General features: G+C 40.5%; 1 protein-coding gene across 4 annotated transcripts; it reads right to left on the bottom strand.

Moving 5' to 3' along the window:
* Positions 1-669: 669 nt before the first annotated feature.
* On the bottom strand, positions 670-22,968 carry gnas (GNAS complex locus). 4 transcript variants are annotated; one of them, XM_040047376.1, is made up of 14 exons: positions 22,779-22,968; positions 21,611-22,479; positions 21,283-21,421; positions 16,178-16,250; positions 12,420-12,474; positions 12,201-12,320; positions 7,492-7,589; positions 3,253-3,307; positions 2,865-2,938; positions 2,662-2,720; positions 2,450-2,570; positions 2,017-2,147; positions 1,536-1,603; positions 670-1,392 (listed from the first exon to the last, which is right to left on the bottom strand). In XM_040047376.1, exons 3-14 carry the CDS (start codon positions 21,419-21,421, stop codon positions 1,246-1,248), a joined length of 1,140 nt encoding a protein of 379 aa, XP_039903310.1. In that variant the 5' UTR covers positions 21,611-22,479; positions 22,779-22,968; the 3' UTR covers positions 670-1,245. The 4 variants fall into 4 exon arrangements, with proteins under 4 accessions (XP_039903310.1, XP_039903309.1, XP_039903311.1 ...); XM_040047375.1 differs by having other exon boundaries at positions 22,826-22,968; XM_040047377.1 differs by having other exon boundaries at positions 22,228-22,479; positions 22,826-22,968.
* Between the last annotated feature and the right edge of the window lie 93 nt (positions 22,969-23,061).

Genomic DNA, 23,061 nt, shown 5'->3' with positions numbered 1-23,061 from the left:
GAGATAAAGAAAGAGCGCACAGGGCACAATGGCACAAAAGTCTACACAGACAAAAACAGCTGTGGAGACAGTATAACAGGATGAGAGTTCTCTTTAACTTATATGGTACTATACTGTTGAAGGATGCCCGTCGCCCTCCATTGAAAGCCCCATAGAAGTTGGCATTTCTGGTTCTTTTTGTTTTAAACTCAATATATCCTCCTCACGTGATGCTCCGATACCAACAAGACAAAGTCAGGTGGCAAAATAGTTCTGTAGAGAAGCCGCTGGCGCCCCGGTCAATCACGGCCGACACCTCCCATCAGAGAAATTCAAATCGCAGTTGGCTCCCATCCCGTTTTAGTGAACACCTGCTCAAGTGAAGTCTCACCAACACACCCGTGGTCTGGTTAAGTCTGTGGTAACGCTGCTCCTCTGGGCTCGGCTGAGCTTCGCCCGTTTAATCTCAAAAAGCACCGACCCAGATAAATTAGCCGGCATCTCAACGAAATGTGAGCAGGTACGTGCGTTGCCAGATTGACCCCCTGTTGTGCAGTCCAGTAAAAAGCAGGTGAGATATGTTGTGTGTGCGCAAGCAGAGCCACTGGATTTAAAGATGTCTCTAAGTGAAAGGAAGGTTTGGTGTACATGGTTTGAGTCAAAGTCCTGAGCACAGTGCTTGTTTTTTTGTTTTGTCTCTCTTAAATACAGTGTTCAGTTGATCTACTGTGATATATTCATTCTCCATTTGCAGTAATTCATCTCTTTCCCAATTGCACTGAAGTAGTAGCTCTTAGTTTTCAGCCCAATCAGGAGGGAAGAAAAAAAAAAAAAAAAAAAAAAAAAAAAAAAAAAAAGGAACAAAACTCAAGCTGCAGCTCCAACCCTCGCTGCAGGAAACTCAGTCCGGACTGGGCCACTTTTTTTTTGTTTTTAGGAAGGTGAAGGTAACGTGACGATAACATGATGTCGAAAGGTGAGGAGCTGGGAGTATGGCTGAAAGTCAAGACTAAAGTCTGTTTTACGTGTAAGCCCCTCAAACCCATCCGTCAAAAATTCTGCATCAGGTAGAGAGTTTGCATCAGGGGAAGTTCTGGGTTCACGGCGTGTTTACTATAAGTGCGTGTGTGTTTTGGCCCCTGTTGTGTCACAAGAGCTCTCATACTTCTGCAGAAGAGTTCAGAGACGCAGGTTCAGGGATTTCTTTTTCGTCTTCCATAGTCCGATCTGGTTTTATCTTTTTGGCCTAACACCTTTCCTCTCCCATCACAACAGCTCGTACTGCCGCAGGTGCATCCGCTGGATGATGTCTCGACAGTCATTAAAGACGCGGCGGATGTTCTCTGTGTCGACGGCGCAGGTGAAATGGGGGTAACAGTAGTGCCTTCCATCTCCACTTGCTGTGCTGATCCTCTGTAGAAGAAAGGAAAAGTTACAAAGCTGCTAAACAACTTTTGTGCAGCAGAAACGTCTCCAAATTTTATTAAAGCATAACCCCCGCCCCTCCACTGCATACATTTAAAAACAAATCCCATGAAAGACAGCTACGCACTTACCAGGAACTCATCTCTGATGAAATACTTTGCCCTTGTAACACGCGGATCTTCTCCAGGTTCTGGCGTCGCTGTAAGAGGAGACAGAGGCCAGTGACTAACTTCTCACCATATGCAATTTCACAGGTAGATAATTTAAACATGACAATGCAACAACTAGTAAGGAGACACTACAACTCTATAGCAGAATGTGTAAGACGTAAAAAGAAGCTTTCCACCTCACAGAGCAAGCGCTTCACTACAAAAATCTTCTAGGTGTATCCAGGATGACCCCTTGTGGTGAATGATATCAAAGGCACACTTTCAAATTTCTGGATGAGTTGTTGCATCAAATTTTCCGTTTTTTTCTTTTTTTTTTAAAATGATAAATTTCATTGATGAAAATAAAAATGTGTTTTCACGTCGGTATAATTTTTTTATTGTACTTAATCTTAACAAGACACACAAAATGCTCAAAATCAGATGCTGTAATAAGGCAGCTCACCATCATCAGGTGTGGTGTAGCGAGCAAATTCTGGGAAGTATTCTTCGATTTTGGACTTCCCTGCCAACACCTTCTCTGCAAGCAGGTCCTGTTTATTTAGGAACAAGATGACAGAAATGGTCCGCAGCCACCTGAGGAAGACGAGAGACTGAAATAAGATCACACTGAAATATAAAACTGTTTCCAAGTGTGAAAAGACAAAGTTCAGTCAGCCAAAATAAGCCATAACAGGGGTCAGCAGATAACAGTTCCCTTAGGACTTGCTCAAAGTGTTCTAGCTTCGAAACCATGTTTGATAAATAACTTGTCTACCCTTGAGAAGCTGAAGTTGTGCGAAGGCTTTCTGATTTCCTATGCTGTCAACTTAATCTCAGGATTCAATACAAAACAAACCACAAGTCCACAGGATGACAGGTTTGGCATCTTTCCTCACCTGTTGTTCCAGATATTCTTGAAGAGGTTGAGAGCCTCCTGTAAACGGTTGGTCTGATTGTCCTCTCGGATCACCATGTTGTAACTGCTACTGGCCACCACAAAGATGATGGCTGTTACGTCTGAGGAAGAGGGAGGAACAGAGATAAATCAGACACCGTGAGAGAAGAGGATACGAGTCAAGGGAAGTGAGAGGAAATAAACACCACTTACCATTAAAGCACTGAATCCATTTCCTGCGCTCATCCCTTTGACCGCCGACATCAAACATACTGTACAGATATAAATGTAAACATGGAAAATGCTGCCATCATGTGGAGAAAATGTATATGTACAGCTGATTTGTGTTTATATCCTCAGCCGACACTGTAGATTACCTTTGAAAGAAACTATTACTCTCCACCCTTTTTACTTACTGGAAATTAACTTTGTCCACTTGGAATCTCGTCTCAAAGATCCCTGAAGTCAGTACTCTGCACCTCAGCAAATCCTGGTGAACAGGAGTGACAAATGTAACAACAACAAAGCTTTTGTGCGCCAGATTAGAGTGACAAACCTGGAGAAACACTCACAAGATATAAATCCAACATATGGAATATTTGGACAATATACTGAATTTCAAAGTGAAAAATAAGAGGATATAACCCATTTGAGTTTGGCACCAAAGCAGCAAAAGCTTAACTTTAATATGTGACAGGGACCAAAATGTTAAAGTCCCTTCCTCATGAAATACTATTCAGGGGAAATAGTTGTATAGTGAAATGTAGGATATTATTAACTTTGTAGTGGAAGAAGTTCACCCACCTGATCTGTTGGAGTGTAGTCACTCTGTTTCACAATGTCGATCTTGTCTAGAAAGCTGAAAAGACGAGAGACACACAAAAGGCAAGAGAACAGTTACCGAAGTAATACTATAGACCACACAGTGGTTTCATATTTGTAAGACTTGTACAGGTGTGCTCAAGGAGTCAAATGAGAGAAGAAAAAACAAAACTCGTATAATACCAGGCATGACTGTGCACTTTTTCCTCCAGCAACACTTAAGTATCATCTCTCATGTACATCGCCACAGCTGTGGTATTATATGAAATACAAAACCAGTTTGCCAGAGAGGCTGTCCGTGTGGTTTTGAGCCCGACATACTGACTGAGACTTAAAGTCTCCAATAGAGAGAGATACCAATAAAACCAACTTTTGAATTTAATTGTATTTTTCTACAGCAGATGACCTTGAAGGCAGAAGCATCCTCACTGCTCACTCAATATGCAGGGAAAACACTAAAGCTGTTGTCCAGTATGCCAAAATGCGTCAATCAATGTGAAAGCAGGGAGTGAGCATAGCTACAAGTGATCATGACAACTCAAAGGGCAGAAGACTATAGATTCAGGTTACACCCAGCTTGAGGAAACTAAGATCTTATGGAGAAGAGTGCAGTGCATTCGGTAGTTTTAATATGTATAGCTTTTTTTTAATGTAGCTTTTTCCTCATTTGCAAGAGAAGGTGGGCATCCTGCAACATCTGCAATTATTTCACATTTGAGTAAAAAGATGACCAAGAAGTGCTATGTTAAAGATCAGAACAAGCCGCAGGCAGCATTCAAACATCTTGCCAATGACAGCAGGTCATCAATATATCATGGAAGACATGGATGAACTAGGAAACAGGAAGAGGAAGTGGACAGTGAGAGAATCTTTGGGATTCTTTGAAGGTCTGAGCAACCACCAGCCCCATCCGGAGAGGGAAGAAAGGAAAAAACAACAACAACAAAAGTGTCCAGAAGGAAAGATGAGAGCACACACAAGAATGGAAGAGTTAAAGAAACAGAAGGAGAGAGACAGAATGAAGGCGTAGTGGCGTCTGTCTGACATTACAGAGCAGATTTCAAAAATAGCTCCCCAGCGCCCTGGCCTGCAGCACGGTTACCATGGAGACCCAACCACAGGCACTATTAATAGTCTATCAGCACCCAATCTCGTGCAGCTGGAGTAGCTCCAGAAAGAAGACAGACGGATGGAGAAAGGGGAAAAGAGGAGGAGAGAAGGAAAGAAAGAGCAGGATGAGTTTGTGTTGTGTGCAAGGAGGGAGGAGGAGGAGGGATCACAGACTGGACTGTACCACTTGAGTGAGGAAATCAACTTTTTAAAGATCAAACCGATCTAAAGTTCTCAATGACCGGATGCATTATTCACCAGGATGGATTTATTAGTAAAAAACAGTCGAGACTACAGGGTCATAGTCAAGAGCTGAGCAGCGAAGGTATCCTCCTCAAACATCATCCCCCCCCCCTCCTCTAAGCATCCTCTGATCTGTAGATGACTCAGCCTCCGCCATGTTTGCTCCCAAACCCTGCAAACTGCAGCTGTTACACGACTCCTTCACTATACATTTTCTTTGTGGTTTTACCTGCTTTTGTTTGGAAAAATAATAAACTGGACAACTGACCCATAAAAAGTACATTTAGGACCCCCCTTAATCACTTAACGTATGCACATCCAGATTTTAAGATTTCAACCAGTGACTCCTGTCTCAGCTCCCTTTTAAAAGTCATCCACCTTTGTTAGGATGACTCCATACTCCTGACAGGTCATGATAACTCTGCTGTTTTTATTTGTAGCAGATGCAGAGTGCTCCAAGTCTCGTCAGTGATTTTTAGAAGTCCGCAGGTATTTAATGCATCCCAAAAATATGACCCTTTAAGTTTTATTTCAGTGTTTACCAGGACATGAAAACTGCATGTTTAGAAACACCACTCGAAGACTAAACTGTTTTAATAATAGTGATGCACTGGTATCAGTCTTAATTCAGCAAGAGACTCATTTCCCTTTATGCTGAAGAGCTTTGATACTGTCGGATTTACTCCTAATCGAGATGATTTCTAGCTAGTTTTCCCTCATTAATGCACTGAATCAGCATCATCAAATCTAATCTTCTCCACTACACAATTGCATGCCAGCATTTTCACATACGACCACACTCGTCATTTACATGTGTAAGGGTGTGTTGGTACCCCGCACATTGGGAAAATGAGAGGAAACAGAAGCAGGGTGTTTCTATCTGCTGGGTTAATTTTAAATTAGAGCTTCATGCAACTTTGTTTATAGACTAGCTACTTTATCTCTTTTCCTCAACTTTGAGTCAGTGTGTGTTGTTGAAAACATGCAGTGTGTGGTGAGGGTATGGAGAAGGGTTCAGAAAAACAGAAACGAGTCTTTGTTAAGACTCAAAAGAAACGTGTCACAGTCAAGTCAAAACATTTGGTTAAGTTGTTCATCTCATAAACTCGAGTATGAGCACCGGTTACAGTAGTGAAGTCCATAACTGTATGTAGAGGTGGTATATGCCGATATTACCTATGAGCTTTCTCCTCTTGATGGGAAATAAACTCTGGATCTCATTGCATTTAGTTTTTTGTTTTTAAATCTTTTTTAAAGCACACTTATTATGTAGGGTGCATAGTGCTTCCCTAACGAGTAGATTTTTTGGCAATCTCTTAGGGAGCTAGAGCATTCATACTATCCAGTCTTTAAGTCTGATATTATTAGCCGTTTCTGGGTCCAAGCTACACTTTAAACAAATATAGCAGCATCACAGAGTTACAAACTGCCTAAATTCTTTCCTCTTTAATAAAATGATCAATGTGACTGCTCTACCAGGTGTAACAATTAGGTTTAACATCCAGGCATTCACCATAACAGAGCTAGCAGGGAGCTAGCAGGGAGCTACAGATGGAAACCATGATCTGATTGAGATTTCTGAAAAAATTAAAACTTACAGCTCTGCTATCACAGCCGACAAAAATGAAGACTGAAAACTAAACAATGACGTTTGCAGGGTTACTGAAGTTGGGCTAGCTGGTATATAATGTTGTTCTATGTCACTGCTAGCTACACAGCTATGGTTTGCATAATATAAACACATTAGCACACTAAAGTTGGAAGATGAATGCCAAATTTTTTTCCACTCAATAGAAGATCATGTGATGGTTCCCGATGGTTAGGGATAAATGCAATTGCATATCAGGAAGCTGTAAACGGACTAAACTTCAGTCAGGAGAACAACTGAGATAATCCATTCAAAATATGAGGTTAGTCATTAATATACTACTGCATGGGGCTTTAGTTACATCATAAGGTTTTAAAAGCTGAGCTTTAAAAATGAATAGTGGTAATAAAAGTGACAGAGGTCGACAGTGATCACTGAATTTTTTGTTTTTGGGGGGGGGGCTTGCTCAGATGAAATTGAACAAGATACAAACCAAAACCCAAACAAAAACCAAAAACAGCCTTAATAAACGCAGAGTAGTTTGGACCTGGAAGCAGGGTTCACACATCATCACTTAACCGGATTGACGAGGCTAGGGCTCACATTGCTATCATCTAGTTTTGAGTCCTTAGTTGTCATTTAATCTAAGGAAATAATTTAACCAGATTTAAGGAAATTAAGGTAAAATGCACTTTTCTATAATACATGGTCTCACTGCCATATAGGAGTCATGAATTGGGGAAAAAAAAAAAAAAAAAAAAACCCAACTAGTATGCCTTACCTGACATGAAACTGCTTAGTAGCGCACACGCTGGGATCAGGATGAGCATGTCTACCCCAGATTTCACCCTACTTATGCTTTAGTCATAAAACCGGAAGCATTAGAACAAATACGAAAACATACTTCAGTCTCTACTTCTTTGTCAATAATGCAACTGTTCATCCTGCTTGTAACCGGCTTCCCACAGGACCTGACACCATCTCAAACTGAAAGGAGCCGCTCTGCTATGCAACTTCTAGGATGCCCCAAGTACACAACATTTGCCTCAGATTACTAGTAATAAGCTTCTGTAACTCAAAGCAAACAAAACTATAAATAAAAAATGACAATTAAAACAACCCCAATGCGAAATCCCTTTGTATGCAAACTACACCAACTATAAGATAACCACACAAAATGCCACCACATGCACAGTATCAATAAAACCTAGAAGTTATCCCTCACAGAATCCTCACATTTATAAATCACGTCACCATGAAGTTGAACTTAAGTTACTTACTACTGTGCACAGTCGATTAGCTGGTACTCATTGGATCTCTCATAGCAAGCCCGGACGCCTTCGTCTTGCCACAGTGTCTTTGCGTGATCGTAAAACTCCTGAGAACAAGAAGATTTGGGGGGGGAAGAAGATTAATCATACAGGCAGAACAGGAGAATTGAAGCATCAGCAAAAGTTGGACATGTTAGTAATCATGTTTATCATGAAATTACAAAAAACAAGTTCTGTGTCACTGCAGTGGAAATGTGACATGCAGATATCAAATCAATGAAGCATTTATCTTTTTTTGCACTCTTAACACCTTTGCCGATTTCATTTTAAGGAAGTAAAAAGTTGCAGAAACAACAGCAACAACACCACCTCTGTGTGTCACTCACTGACCACTTTGAGCACACCCGTTAAACCTGACTTGAACTGTCCGGAGCATTGTACATGCATGCTTCTTAACTGGCTTCATGGTGGCTGGTGGTGGGATGGTGGTGTGCCGATTGCATTACACGGCATGTTCCCAATATTTTGTCCACTCCATTAACATACATGGGGGGGGTGAAGAAACATTAGGCAATGTCAAGCACTCCGGTACACTACCAGCCACTATGTGAAGCCAGTAACAAAGCTGACTTGTCGCTTCTTTAATAACATCAAAAACTGAAAGTGTGCAAGCTTTGTGAAGGTGGAGTTGATGTTTGAACTGTTGCTCAGGCTTACAGTAGATTTTACGAAATGAAGTGGCAACACCATGAGAATCATTGCTATAAAAAGGACCATTTTATAACTGCAGCATCCAAACCCTTCATCCTTAAAAATACGCAATACATATTTAGCACAGTTTTTAAAAATGGATCATTCGGTCTGCTGCTCCTGTGAGAGGACTACTGAGCAACGAATTAACTACATTTTTTTGTGAACCTCTCTCTCATCAATGTCACAGAAAAATGGCCATTAGTCAGGTGACTCTGCTCCTAGATTTAAAAAGGAACAAGTTTGATTTCCTTAGAGTCTTCCAATCCCTATGAGCACACTGTTGAGCATTTTGACAAAACCCTGTGTCTCCACATTCCTGATCAGGGAGGTTTTCCTCGTGTACAACAGCGTGTTCCCCGTGTGTGTGTAGCTATACGCACTGAAGCTACTGAAATTTACTTGTGGCTGTAAGGTGGTAACACCTGTTATTGCTGACATATCACCCCAAAATAACTTAACACAAACAGCACAACTAGTTTTTCTGCCGATTTAGATGCCCACTCTAAACACATATAGTATATTCTCCTTCATTACAGCCAAATTCATTATATTGCTCATTTACATTTTTTTAAATACCAGCATCTGTGCTGTGATATTGACATTTAATGAGAGATGCTGCTTCTCTTACTGCAGATTTCTAGGCATCACTAGATTGCGATATGAAATATGTGACTGTTTGATCAATAACTGCAGCTAGTTGCTAAACTAAGAAAAAAAAAAAAACCACCAAATTTGATGAGCTCATTTAGCGAAAATAAAAAAAACAAAAGTTGGGGGGGAATTAAGAGCAGACCAACTGCAGTGACTCAAAAGGTATTTTGTATGTGCAGAGCCATTTTTAGCTCATATTTGACCTGCATTTGTTTAGTTTATAGATATCTGGTTTCTCCTACACTACAGGAACAAAGCTATTGAGTCACCTACACTTTACACCTACAGGAGCTGTTCAGCCTTGGAAACCCATGCAGCTCCTGGTGCACAGTTTGTGTGCTGATGTTAATGCCAGAGTTTGGCTGTTACTGAGTCAGCGGCGTGTTAGAGCCTCAGGACTCGACGACCCTGCTCTGCCACTTTGAAGCAGAGTTGCTGTGGTTTCTAAACACTTTGACTTTGCAATAATACTACTTAGAGTTCATGGTGGAATATTTAGGAGGGACGAGATTTCATGAACTGATTTGCTGCAACAGTACTATCCCTAATATAGCACCATGCTCGAATTCAGCAAACTCTTTAGACTGGCTCTTTCAGCAGTGTTTATAAAGTCAGACTGCATGGCTAGGTGCTTGATTTATACATTTGAATTTGAAATTTAAAGTGTTTACCAAAATCTACATAGTGTACTAGAGTGGGCAATAGACAAATGGCTGTGTTGCACATAAACACTGGAATTTGCTGTGTGCAGCCATATGTAGGAAGTCATCCAGTATTTACTTAGCAAGTCAACGGCACATTCCTCTATTAATTTACACTATGGGCTGCAGAGATGAGACATTAACAAATTTGTGATTCAAATTGCAAACAAAATTTGCTCTTCACATTTTACAAATGAAACACTCTCATTCCATAAACTCAGTTAAAGTTAAGAAATCTGACTTGGTAACAATTAGTGCAGCCCTCAAGTCATCATGTAATGGAAAAGTAAATGGGTTGGACTTATCTTATCCCAATCATCCAGCAGGCAGTCTACAATAATGTACCTGACAAAATAAGGATCTCCAATCATTTTCAATCTGCACTGGATTCAATTCCTTGTCTCCATTAAAGTCCTAAACCGGTTTGACCGTGGTAAACGGCTTTAAACTATTAATGTTGGAATTCACCTGTTCACAAACCTGCATGCGTCACGTGTGGGCACGTCCGTCCTCGTAGCTCTTTACAACTTTACCAGCACTCTGCTTGCTGAATTAACTGTAATACTCCCTCCTTTAAATTAAAAATGAAATCTAACCTAAACATTCATAGTGGCAGGCGCACAAGGGCACTGTTAAAGCCAGTTTAAAAGCAACTGACTTCCTGCAAACTGATTCCCATTTCATCCTGATTTACCATTAGTCTTCATTTCGAGATAAATTAATAATGTCACAGTCCTGACTGGAAGTGATGATGTGCCTATGACGCTCACCACCACACACACTTTTCACCATCATGTTTTATAACTTGGAAACCATGCTATGCTTGTCATAAACAAGTCATCCAACCAAACAAGTAAAACGACCATAAACAAATAATTGCTTCCCAACAGCTCAGAATGCGTGGAATTCATTGGGCAGCGGGGTGATTTAGTGGTTGACCAGAGTGGCTCGTAGGTTAAATCTCTCAGATTTGAGTCCTCTGACAGCTGATTTGTCTTAATGAATTGTTGCAGAGTTAGATTTGCTCTCTGCTTACAAACTACAAATCACTCAGGGTAAGAGTGTGAGCTCAGTGCCACTATGTAAATAAATGGGTGTCTGGTGAGGATCGTTACTTGACTGAAACACAGCTGCCCCTTTAGTTTCAATATTTCCCACCCCTATTTATCATTTACGAACTTTATTCACATTACATCTTTATTTCTAGAGAACTTATCCTTAAACATCATCTTATCTCTGTGTATCCATTTAAAATGATGTCATACAAGGAGACATACACAGAGATAACCTTCCCAATGCAAAAGCGTTCCCATTGTCAACCACGGCACCACAAACCTTCACTTCTGGGTACGCTGTGGTACACTCAAAACCTCAAGTTTACGATCCCGTATTAAAGTAACACATTTTCAACTTTGAGCAGCCGAGACCAGCTAATGTGAAACAAGTTTCTTGTTTAATAAAACAGTTAATTGATATATCAAACAGTCTAAATATGTGATGATGCATGATATGATGCATTACTATGTGGCCAGAAATGAGAGGCAGTTTAGTTGCCCCCCGCCCCATAGTTCAATGCTTTACTATCGGGCAAGACAAAAATCCTCATTTGACTACTTATTTTCATTTAATTGTATTTTTGTGACTCAGCGTGACATGGACATATTGGCAGCTGATAAAACAAAATAAACAGAAGTAACAAAAGCTTCTTCTTGAAAAGGTCATACAAGACTGAGTGACCTGAAACCTCAAGCCCAACAGGTGGTTGTAGATAAACACTGACTCTCTAATGTCCACACTAACATTTTAGTGTTGAGTGCATAACTTCCCATGCATTACACTAGCCCTCAAACAGACTTTTGCAAATGCTGCTGAGCTCCAGCACTGCAGTGCCAACTACTACACCACCAGTGCATGGCGGCAAACCAAGTGTCAGTTGTCTTAACATACACATTTTCAAGACTGACAAAGATTCCCAAAAATAATACCACTGTTTCATCTTAAACTGCTATAATCATATTAGTGTAGGTATTGTGCAAACCTTCATCTCTTGGGATAGACAATTAGTTAATGGAAATATCCCGCTGAGAATACCAAACCCACACAGACATTACCAGTGGATTCATTAGTAAACCCCAGTGTCTATAACAGTCTCTGGACACAGTCTTTACCCGTTTCAAGAGATCCTCACCTGTGACACTGGGAGTAATTCCTACCATGATCTACTGAAGTACAAACACACAGCTGAAAAGGCCATGGCCCTGCCACAGATCCATTATACAGACTTTAAAAATAATAATAAAACAAATTTAAATAATAAAAGTCCTAAAATGTACCTTACACATCTATCTCAATTTCTGAAGCAACCCAACAAACTCAAAGTATATAAGGTCAACTCTACAATTCTTAGTAGAACATAAACTGGGGCGATGAACTACGAAAACGTGAGCCATGAGTTCAATTTGAAAGAGTAAAGCTGGAAAATTACTGTCATTATAAAAACAGTTCTGAAGATCAAAGCAAGGCAAACAAGAAAAACTGCTAAATAAATTACTTAAAGAAAGCTACATGTCAAAGTGTGGGTTGATATGCATTTGGTGATATATTGCTACTCACAGATGGAAAATCAAAGTCCTTCTGATTGACAAAGTTGAGGATGTATTCAATCCGGTACTGGTTTTCAGGACATGCCAACTGGACAGGTGGGGTTAGGGTACTCATAGCTGTTACTATGGTCTGTAGAAAAGACAAACCCAAAGAAAAACGATAAGATAACAGGACAGGTTACGGCCGCATTTGTCTAAGCTGCTACTAAACCACCAACAGCACACTTACCTCGATAGCCTCTTTAATATTATTCTTAATGTCCTGGATTTTCTGCTTCTTCTCTCTGAAACAGAAAATGTTCAATGAGAAGCAGTAAATTACAGAGATACTGCAAATGTCTTCAGAACAGGAAAAAAAAGTGCATGCATATAAAAACTGTTTGACTGAGATGAAGTGCTCAAAACATATAAAAACGAGTTCTACTTTTGTCTGCAGGTGATTTGTTATATACAGAAAAAGTTAATATCCTAAAGATTTTGGATATTAATGTTTAGCATTTAACCTGCAATACATGGAGACCACAAATTAACCATAAAACAGCAATAATCTGAAACTGTTAAGAGGGAGCAAAATAGAGTAAATAAAAAGAAAAGACATAATTTAGCGTTAAAAAAAATAATTTAAGGCTAATGGTGACAGAATGATTACATTTGTTTTTTGAACCAGTCGGTGACATTTTGTCAAACAGACAAAACTGCATGATACAAAAGCAACTTCACATCCACTGAAAGAAAACAGCTATTCCCACAGCTTGCACTGCAACTCTGCCTCTCTTCAAACCACTATATTTACATCAAAAACATGTTTAGTTTTGCTATAAAGTATCATTTTAATGAAGCTTAGGGGAGGAAAAAAAAAAAAAAAAAAAAGTGTTAGAGGTCCCTCTTACCCTGACCGGGTGCATTACAGTCCACTGTATTAGGTTTGTTTTTGGTCTGTATGAGTAAACAGACCTTCATTGACATGCATGCTAGCAAAATTATGTCTGTCTGCTGTAAATGATAGCTGTGTGTTTGAGACATTTGGACTCTGACAAAAAAAATTGTTTCTAATAAAAGGCAACCAGAGAGCCAGTTAGTCTATCTTTCACCTTGAGCCTGCCAGGACAACAGTACATTGTGTTTACAATCGTTCCATGTCAGTGACAAGGGTGAAACTGTCCCCTTTACAAACTTATCTACACTTAACAGCCACAAATGTATGTATACAGCCAAAGCCATGACACCACAAGCTAACTTCTGTTCACTAGCTTCAGTAACTTGGCATTTCTGGCACTCAGTCTTTGTGGTGGAAAAAAAACAAACATATTTTACAACAAACCATGTGTGAGGTAACTGTAAAGAAAATAAAAATAAAATGGGGGTAAGAGGAAGAGGTTATGAGGGGAACTGGGAAGGCACCAGTTACATTTTTAAACTGATAGTCAATGAAGACTGTCACATGGTTGTGTGATCTCTCCAGAGAGACTGCTTCCCTCTGTGATTAGAGAGAGATAGACTTAAAGATGCAATATATATGCAATATGTGCTACAGTGATTGCGTCCAAAACACATGTGTTCAACAAAAAAAGAAAAGCGTTTAGGTGGATGATAGCCCTTCTAAAGAGGGTTTGAAATCAATATCAATAACATTCTGTACTCTAGTGTGTTGCATAATATGGATTAATTAATAATCAACTGGCCATCTATACCAGGGGTGTCAAACATGAGGGGCGGTGGCCAGAACGGGCCCAGCAAAGTCCCCCCCAATTCAGTAAGTTGTAAGAAGCCACATTAAGTTAACATGAAGACTGTATAGAAGTCTCACTTCAGCCCATTTTAAAGCTTGCTGTGTTGGTTTCATGGCCAAGGGGGTGGGGTGGGTGGGGGGGATAATAATAAAATGAACTGCTTTGATTCAACTTTAAGGCCCATCATCTGCCCCTCCCCCTCAATAAAAGTGTCCCAAATACCCCAGTCCTCATTTTTGCCTACTTTCCAGTTCCAAATGCCTTGCCCAAGGGCAGCTAAGTCACGTTTGTTCAAAGAATATGGAGAGATGAGTCATCCATTCATCTATTTCCCAAATCACGCCAGCAATTGGAACTGCCAGTCTTCCGGTCACGAGACAATTACTCTGACATTACCAAGATGCCACAACACTCAATCCATTCACCCCAAAATTCTTTTTATCACAGGCCTTATTGAACCCTTTAAGGCTCAAATCAGTATATTATGTCCTGCCTGAGGATGCAGGCAAATTAAAGCACATTATTACGCTCGTCATGTGAAGACCCACATGCAACTGTTCTGGAACACCGTTTTGGTTTAAAGAGACCTTCATTGATGAAGGTGATTAATTCCAAAGGTGATGTCTGATCAGACATACACAGACAATAAACCTAACATGAAAATCCTCCAGTTTACTGCATCTGAGGACAGGAATGAGCCATACAGGTCTCAATAAACACAAGTCACATTTATGACTCAAATGGCACTCTACGGGTTTGTTTCTTAATGAAGACAGATCTCACCCATGCAAGCAGAGACAGACACACTGACACACACTGTTCTGTGTTGTGGAGTCACACACTGGGTCATATGCCCAAGTTTGCCTTAAGTGCTGAAAATCTAGCCTAAACTCGCAAAGATACTTCCATCTTATCAATACATGACCACCACCAGACCAATACAAACATCTCATTTTACTACTGAAACTAGTAAAGCAAAAGTTAAAGATGTGCTCCCAAAACCACTGAGGAGGGGGGGAAGAAATGCAACACAAGTGTAGTTTTTAGAGTTTTCACACAGAGGGTTTAATTTGTTAGACCACTCAGCTAGATTAACCCTCAACCAAGTATGCTTGGTGATTCAGTTCAACCCCCCACCCCCACTCCAATCCATCAGAGGGAACAACTATCAGTTATATTGTTGGTCACCGTTGGAGTGACCTTAGGAGACCCTGACAGAAACTTGTGCAAGTACTATAAAAGTTCAGCTGCTGGCTAGCTAGCTCCAACTCCCATCTCATGTTCTCCTATCGGAAAGCTGACCAGGACACTGATCTAGTGGTCTTTCATATCATTCAGCCTTCTCTCCATTTTGTCTGGTGTTCAGATGGACTTCTGCCCTGGAGATCTCTTGCAAGAGTGCCACTATCCTGATCTTAAAATGAGCAGCATTGCTAACTACTCTTCAACATGGTGGAGCTAGCAGTTGAGGCACTGGAGAACAGCAAATTATTGGAATCATTTGTCACAAAGCTGGCTTAACTTTACTTGTAGGTGAGCAGTTTTTAGGGTACTGACTGTCAGTTCTTTAAGCCGGCTTGGGAGCACCTTACCCTTACATGGGCAGATTTCAAAACTTAAACTAGGCCCAGTCATAGCAGTCAATTTAGCTTTGACCAGAGCTGGTCAACAATGAGTGAGCTAAGTGGCATCATAATGTCTTTACAGAGAATTAGCTCACTAAATAATTGCTTTTAGCCAAATCAATAAATGTCTATAATTTCTGCTAATACTAGCATATCAATAAATTAATTAATAAATTACTTCAATGCTCCAGGGCTATATAGTAGAAGATGAAACTACCTTTAGGATTCTATTGCACCATTTTACAACTGAATCAATACAAGTTAGGTCTACTAAAAGTTGACAAAGTATCCCACTATATAGTCAGTTCTCTTCACAGTGAAAAGCCTGCAGGCTGGTCAGCGACCACTTGGAAACCTCCAGTTGCTAGCGAAAAGTGTAAATTTGCCAAATGGTTGGCAAGTGGTTTCTGGCTGTTGCTAGGTCAGAGTAGTTGCAAAGAGGTATACTTGTTTCATTAGAAACTTATGACCATTGACAGAAACTCTTACAGGGGTCTCTGTGGCGCTGAGAGGAGGAGATGTAGATTCAGCCTGGGATAAAAGTCTTCAAACCCACAAGCCAACATGAGCCTCAGTCTTAAAAGAGCACTCAGCAGGATGCTGCTCATTCTCAGCCTCACTCTAGTACTCACTCTGCATTGAAGCCGTTGACATGTAGGATCCTCATCTGTTTCACTATGGTGCTCTTTCCCGACTCTCCAGCTCCTGAGAGAGAAAAAGTGAAAATGGATTATGTACCTTACTGATACACTCACATGCACTCAGTGTTGGGATAAAATGGGCATTTATCTGAAATACCAGTTTACAGTGTAAGTAAAGTACAACTTCCTTTATGTGGACACAAGCACTGTAGCTCACTACAAGGTTAAAGGTCCCAAACTGTTATGGGTTTGACTGAATAAGTTGCCTGCAAACTGACAATTAGTGCACTGCCCGCTGTTACAGGCATGTTCGCACCGGTGACAATACTATGAGGTCACAGAGGTGTGAGAACAAGTGCAAATAAGGCCACCAATAAAGCACAACACTAGATTAATATTATCCAAGGGGCCAGAGAACAAAAGAAGACCTTGAGATTCCTTTTTAAACTACTTCAAATAATGGTTTGATTTTGAATAAAGTATAACATCTTGTTGCGTCTGCCCCTACAATCTCTTACCCTTTAAGCAACTACGACAAAAAAAAAAAAAAAAAAAAAAAAAAAAAAAAAGCCCCAAAACAATTCGAAAGCCAATTTGTGTGTCCTGGGGAGAAAACATGTTAAGGTGTGCACACAAGAGGAATATTCTGATCATTCAATATCACCTGGGACAGGAGACTTCATTCTGCAGCATCACAATGCCCCCCCAAAAAAAAAAAAAAAAAAAAAAAAAAGCCAGCACCAAGAACCATCTGACAAGAACAAGGGGTCCATCAACAGATGCTGTAACCCCCCCACAGAGTCCTGATCTCAACACCATGCTCTCAGTTAGACTAAGACTAGCTAAAAGTATAACATATCACAATTCTCCTAAGATACTGCACAAAAAATTTGAATTGTTAAAAAATAAATACATAAATTAAATCCAATTAGGGGTTTTTTGTGTTTGTATTCAGATGTCAACAATACGCTTGTCGTCACTTTATCTGAGCCTGAACCTTACTGTGTAATATTGTATATGCGTGTTATTCATTTTCATTTCTCATTTCTATTTTAACAGACTGAAATTGATAGCATACAGCACTACCGGGGCGTTAGTGGTAAGCTGCAGGTTGCCAGATGAATTGCTTGGAACTGCTATAAGAATGAAACTCAGTTTTTGCCCTGTAATGTCAAACCTACAGCATGCAAGGCTACATGAGGAATGAGCAAATTTAGTTACAAGACGCAATGTACACCAAGATGTATGCTTTTCCTGTTTCAGGCCTATTAATATAAATTTAAAAAAAATAAAAAGGCCTGAAACAGCAGTCTTCTCTTTGTCATCTTAGTTATTTCTGGTGTTCACTTACATTAAGGTAAAATTAAATTTACCCTGAATTAAATAAAGACAAATATGTAAGTTACAAAAAAACAAAAACAACCCCCCCAAAAAAAAAACAAAACAAAAAACCTAACGTACTTAAGGTAAAACTTAACAGACTTAAGCACAAAGCCACAAGTACATCAGTTTGATTATTTAATATCTAGAAGATTAAATATTTATTAGGTGATTTTTTTTTAACTATTGCTTGACATGATGACTGTTGAAGTAAATGTCTAAATACATAATTACATGTAAAACTTATTTTGGCATTCTACAGTATTACAGCAATACTGAATATTTCAAAGTAAAGTTAAAGGCGTAATAAGTGGCATGTTTGTACAGATGTCATTTATCTTAGGGCTCTTTTCTCCCTTTCTGTCCTACTTCGGACAAATGAAAAAATAAAAAAGTTAAATACATTTCCAAGGTAAAAAGACGAAGTCGACAAAGTAAAAAACAAAAACTTAGTCAGCTTTACATTAGCATCATCTGACAGTTTGCACCAGTTTAGGCTGCGATTCCCAGCAATGAAGTGCAACTGTTAGTCAAGCACATCAGAGAAGCCACACAAGTCTGGGACTTGTGCATTTTGATGGCTCAGCTTGCTACAGTATATATCATGAACTCGTAACATCATGAACTCGACGATAACCGATGACCTCGTGTTACAGTGCTCCCTCCTTCTCTGCCCATTACCCGTCTTTTACCAGACTACATTGTGAAGCAATAAAATAAGGACAAATACTAAAGTACACTTTAGTTTGGAGAACGTTAACCACACAAATGATTTTAAAAAGTAGGTCATATATAGCCAAATGAGCATTATCCAAAATGAAAATACCGACTGACTTTAACACCTTAACAATGGCCTTAAAAAAATAAATAAATAAATAGGGAACTTTTGCCACATGTCCACAGTGAGCATATCTGCTAGTAGACCCTTTAACATTGATTTAATTTGATAGAACTGCCAAAGAAGATACACCAGAATGTCAGACATCAACCAGCCAGAAACAGAATGATAGAACAATACTTTGGTCCATTATGTGGCAGGATTGTTGAAGAAAATCAAGATTTTTCTCCAAACATAACATCCCAGTGCACTTCAAGCCGAGTAACACCCTCAGACCAAAACTGGTTCATCCCAAGGACAACACACACAAACATAAGCTAAACAGCATAGTGTATGCAGTGCAGTCAGGAATACTGGGACCTTTAAACAGGACAAACCAAACAACCACCTTACAAATGTATAACACAACATAGGAGAGCCACCTCAAGACTCAGCTGTACACTTGTACCTAAAGGAGAAGGACACCCGTGTTCACATTTTCATCCAAGACGGACGGTTTGACAGGGGAGTAAAAGAGGCCACCTAGGTCCACTTTGATTTGTTCATTGTTGAACACCAGCTATCACGACCTACAACACAGTCTCAACAGTCCTTCCCAGGCATTACAATCCCCACTCACACTTCGCCTCAGGTGACCTCAATAGCTCACATGATGGTGGGGTGGGAGATATGATATAAGAAATTTCATACCATGCCCCCAGTGACAGAATGACCCATGCCCTTTTATTTTTTAACACTACTGATCATGCGAGATTCCACATGATCAATGTTGGGTCAAGGACCATCTCCAAAGAGACAACCCCAACTAAGGGTTCAATACCTGGGACTGTCAGTCATTTTGGAAGTAAAGAAGCCTCTTGGATAAACCTAAAGAAGCCCAGTTATGTTCTTTTCAAGCATTCAAGACAACCATGATCTGGATGACAGAACCTGCAGAAACATGAAATCTAAACTGCCATTAGGCCCTTCACAACCACAGAAGTCATCAGCACTGACAAACTCCTGCTTTTTGCTTAAACTAAAACATCAGATTAGCTGCTAATATAGTTGTACGCTAACACAGCATTTTAAAAAAAAACAAAACAAAACAACAAAAACAACAACAAAAAGAACATGCTTGTTCCTTTGTTTTGCAAATACTGTGGTAGCATTAAAGATGCAATCGTTTTTGTAATGGCAAACTCATTAAATATTGCTTCACATGCAATGTGGCATCTAAAACCTGTTTACATTAACACCCTGAGAATTTAGGATGCTTTTTTATAATAAAGAAGTCTGACAAAGATGCCAAATTAAAATGTAGTAATTTAAAGGATTAATGGTGTGCAGCAAAATGTGGTGGGTTCCACGTCAGGAAGCATGACTGTTCATCTGGTGTAGTATCATGATGGACAAGAGCTGAACTGCATCTGGGGCACCCTGCAGTGTTCTGACAGAAAAGCTAGCTTGTGAGGTTGACCAGTATAAGCACAGACCAATCCAGTAGTCTTTTTGTACTGCTACCCTTCACCCATTGTGTCTTATTTAACAGGTCTCGTTAACATGGACCTATTAAGGCTTTAATTAGACTGGATGGTTAATCCAATCAAAAGCATACTGAGCAAAACAAATTATCTGCAAATTTAAACCTTGTGGGCACACATGCTCAAAATTTTGCTCTGCCAATAGATGGTTAACATTTGTGTTTTAGCTAGGCTACAATACAAACCGACACTACAAATGCTGAAGAATCGGTTAGGTTGTGTGTCCAGCTTTAACTCGTAGACTCTTTTTGGTCAATTTACTGCCTGTCAAGCTGCAGAGATCATCTTATTACCAACAAAGCTAACACAAGGTCTAGTAGCAGGTGTGAACTGAGTGTCCCTTTTTTATGCTTACTTACCTTTGCTCACCCTTAAAAAAAAAAAAAAAAAAAGTTTCCTTTAAGGGTCGCATTTAAATCAAGCTGATATTTTAGATCTGAAAGACCTAAAAATTACAGGAGGTATATTTGTTTTGTCCTTCTCCTTTCCAAAAGTCATCACAACTTCCTCCCTAATGCAAGTAGTGACATGTCATACAATATCCACCCTCAATAGTGATATGTTCAAAACAAATTGACCCCCCTCCCCCAAGGGTCTGCCGCAAATTCTTAGAAGTCAAAACCCTGTGAATGGATATACGAGGAGGGTACAGATGAGAGCTCTGCAGGAAACAAAAAACACTCTTGTATAATGAAAGAGACCCAGCCCACCTAAATTTCACTCACACAACCACATGTTGAGTCTTACACATATTCATTTCTTCATTAACCAAGTTTTGGTGTGCTTTTCTTTGAGTCACATTATCTTATGTTTGGGCAACACACCCACGAACTGGCATGTGATGTAAAGCTTCTGTTAGTTTGGCAAATTTGAGGCCTGCATGCATGATTAGCACTAAAATGAGCACTGTTCAGCATGCTGCAAAGTCCCAGTTTAATACAACTGAAAAAGAAAAGGTGTTAAAGAACAAACATACATAACTTAATGATCAATTAGGACAGGCTGGTTCTGATTGATGTTGGTGCTCGTTAATCCTTTAACCACTGCAAGCAGTTTACCCCACCTTACAGGTTTGCCTCACTGCATACTCCAAAACCAGCCAATGGGCTGTGCTACAGCAGGTTTGGGGAGTTAGCATTGCAGAATGACAGTCTGACAGCAACATGCCAAAAACCCAGCACCGTATTGCATTTTTGGCCTTATGCAAGAGCAAAGTCACACTGTTGACAATGTTTCCCAAAACAACATCCCAGAAAGTTTTGCAGGGAGGAAGCAGGGTCTCAACCGTCCAAACTGAGAGGCCTCGTCTGTAAAGCAGCAAGCACATAAGATATGTAAAAATGTGTCAAACTCACCTAGAAGTAGTAGTCTGTGTGTTGCTCTGTAGATCTGTTTGTCCTTTTGGAGCTGCTTCTCTATCTTTTTGTTTGCTTCTCTTTGAGCCTTCTCCTCATTTCTCTGGTCTTCGGTCTTACTGTTGCCCAAACAACCCATCTTCCCGCAAGAAAAAAGAAAAAAGGGGGTCCAGGGGAGGAGGAAGAGGTGGTGGCAGAAGAAGTAGAGGAGGAGGTGGTAGTGGAGGGGAAGGGAAGGGGGGGGGGGTAATGTAGAAAGAAAAATAAATCAGATAAACTAGTCTAGATGCCTCGTTTGACCCGCGGATTTGGCAGCAACGTTACCCACATTTACACCGTTTAAGGTCCGTGGCGCCCCTGTGTAGAGATTTAGAGTCCGTAACGCGTATTTTGCTGTCAGAGAAAGGGCAGGATACTGTTGCTGACGACACGGAGGCCGCCTTCTCAGTTTGCTGAATCCGGCTCGGGCTTTTCCCTTTTATATGCAGTAGTTTGTGTTTCGTTTTTCCAAACTCGTCCCCCCCTTCAGCCGTGTAAGATAAAGACTTGTAATCCACAATGTCCGCTATAAGACCCAAAAACGGCGGTTCACCTCAAACGGAGGCAGAAAAAACAGCCTAATTTGCATCTCCAAAAGCCCGGGTCTTGCGTCTCACAGCTGCCCGTGACAAGGAGCCGAACTCGGCGTATCCGCAAAGCTCGCCTGTGCTGTAGCGCCGCTCGTTACCACGTCGCTTTTCATGACAAACATTTCCATGGGTGTATACTTAAACTCTATATCTATTTTGCTGTCTCCCCGACGGCTGTCTTCGTCGGGGACCCAGCAGGACAGCTGTAAGGAAAATAATATTTACACCCAAACAAGCTACATGTGTGGCATTCTCGCTTCTTCCGTCGTCATCCGGCTCTTTTTCATTCTCTGCATCAAATCAGCCCCAAACTCACTGCGGTTGTCTTTTCGTCTTGATCCCTCGCCACCTCCAAATCCGAAATGATCCAGTATCCCCCCTCCGATTTGTCCTCCTTATATGTGATGGCTGTTCCTTGCTGTTTTCTCCTCCAAAGGGCCTTCTCTCTCTCTGCCCCTCGCTTTTGTTGCTGAAATGTGTTATCAGCCCCTCACATCACCACCAAGCCTCCAAAACTGCGCACCGATAGACTTTTTTTCTTAATTTCTGGCTCGACTCCGATGAATCCCTTCAAAAGAGAGAGAGGGGGGAGAAAATCATTACAAAAAAAAAAAAATAGGAGGGGGACAAAATAACAGAAAAAGAAAACGTGACCAAAGACGTGAAAATCCCTCGAAATGTATCCACGTTTCTTGCAGGTGAAAAAGCTACACCCGCTGTCAGGCTCGGCTTTTATAACCTACATACGGCCTATACATGTGCACACACGCTGTCATACAAACATACATTTATATACACATATGTAGATTCCTCTTGAATCCTAGGTGGGTAAACAGGCTACAGACTTGACACTACATGTGCATTTACATTCACAAAAAGTAGGACGCGGGGCTGTTGTAGCAGCACATTCCCACCGTGAAGGCCGCTCCCCTCCTGGCCGCTGGTCGAGGAAGGTGAAAGACGGGAATACCCGATTCTTGGAGGTTATTATTTTCTCCCTTTCTCTCTTGCTTTCTCTCTCCGAGAATAGTAGCCTACATTGAACAGATAGACAGCGCTTTTAGAGAGACGGGGTGGGGCCACACAACGCTCATTGAACCCTGGGAAGGAAGGACCGAGAGAGGAGGAGGAGGAGGAGAGGCCGCTTCGC

This window comes from Simochromis diagramma, unplaced genomic scaffold, assembly GCF_900408965.1.
Source record: "Simochromis diagramma unplaced genomic scaffold, fSimDia1.1 OVJJ01000387.1, whole genome shotgun sequence".
Lineage (NCBI taxonomy): Eukaryota > Metazoa > Chordata > Actinopteri > Cichliformes > Cichlidae > Simochromis > Simochromis diagramma.
Note: the sequence above shows the minus strand (reverse complement) of the source record. Positions and strands in the feature narration are given on the sequence as shown.

What these genes read in the sequence shown, in the direction of transcription:
- gnas (XM_040047376.1), bottom strand. Translation starts at nt 21,421, where the DNA reads ATGGGTTGTTTGGGCAACAGTAAGACCGAAGACCAGAGAAATGAGGAG. An exon ending in GTGGACAAAGTTAATTTCCA is followed by an intron (nt 2,721 to 2,864) that starts GTAAGTAAAAAG and finishes ATATCTGTACAG; the next exon opens with TATGTTTGATGTCGGCGGTC. An exon ending in AAGAATATCTGGAACAACAG is followed by an intron (nt 2,148 to 2,449) that starts GTGAGGAAAGAT and finishes CGTCTTCCTCAG; the next exon opens with GTGGCTGCGGACCATTTCTG.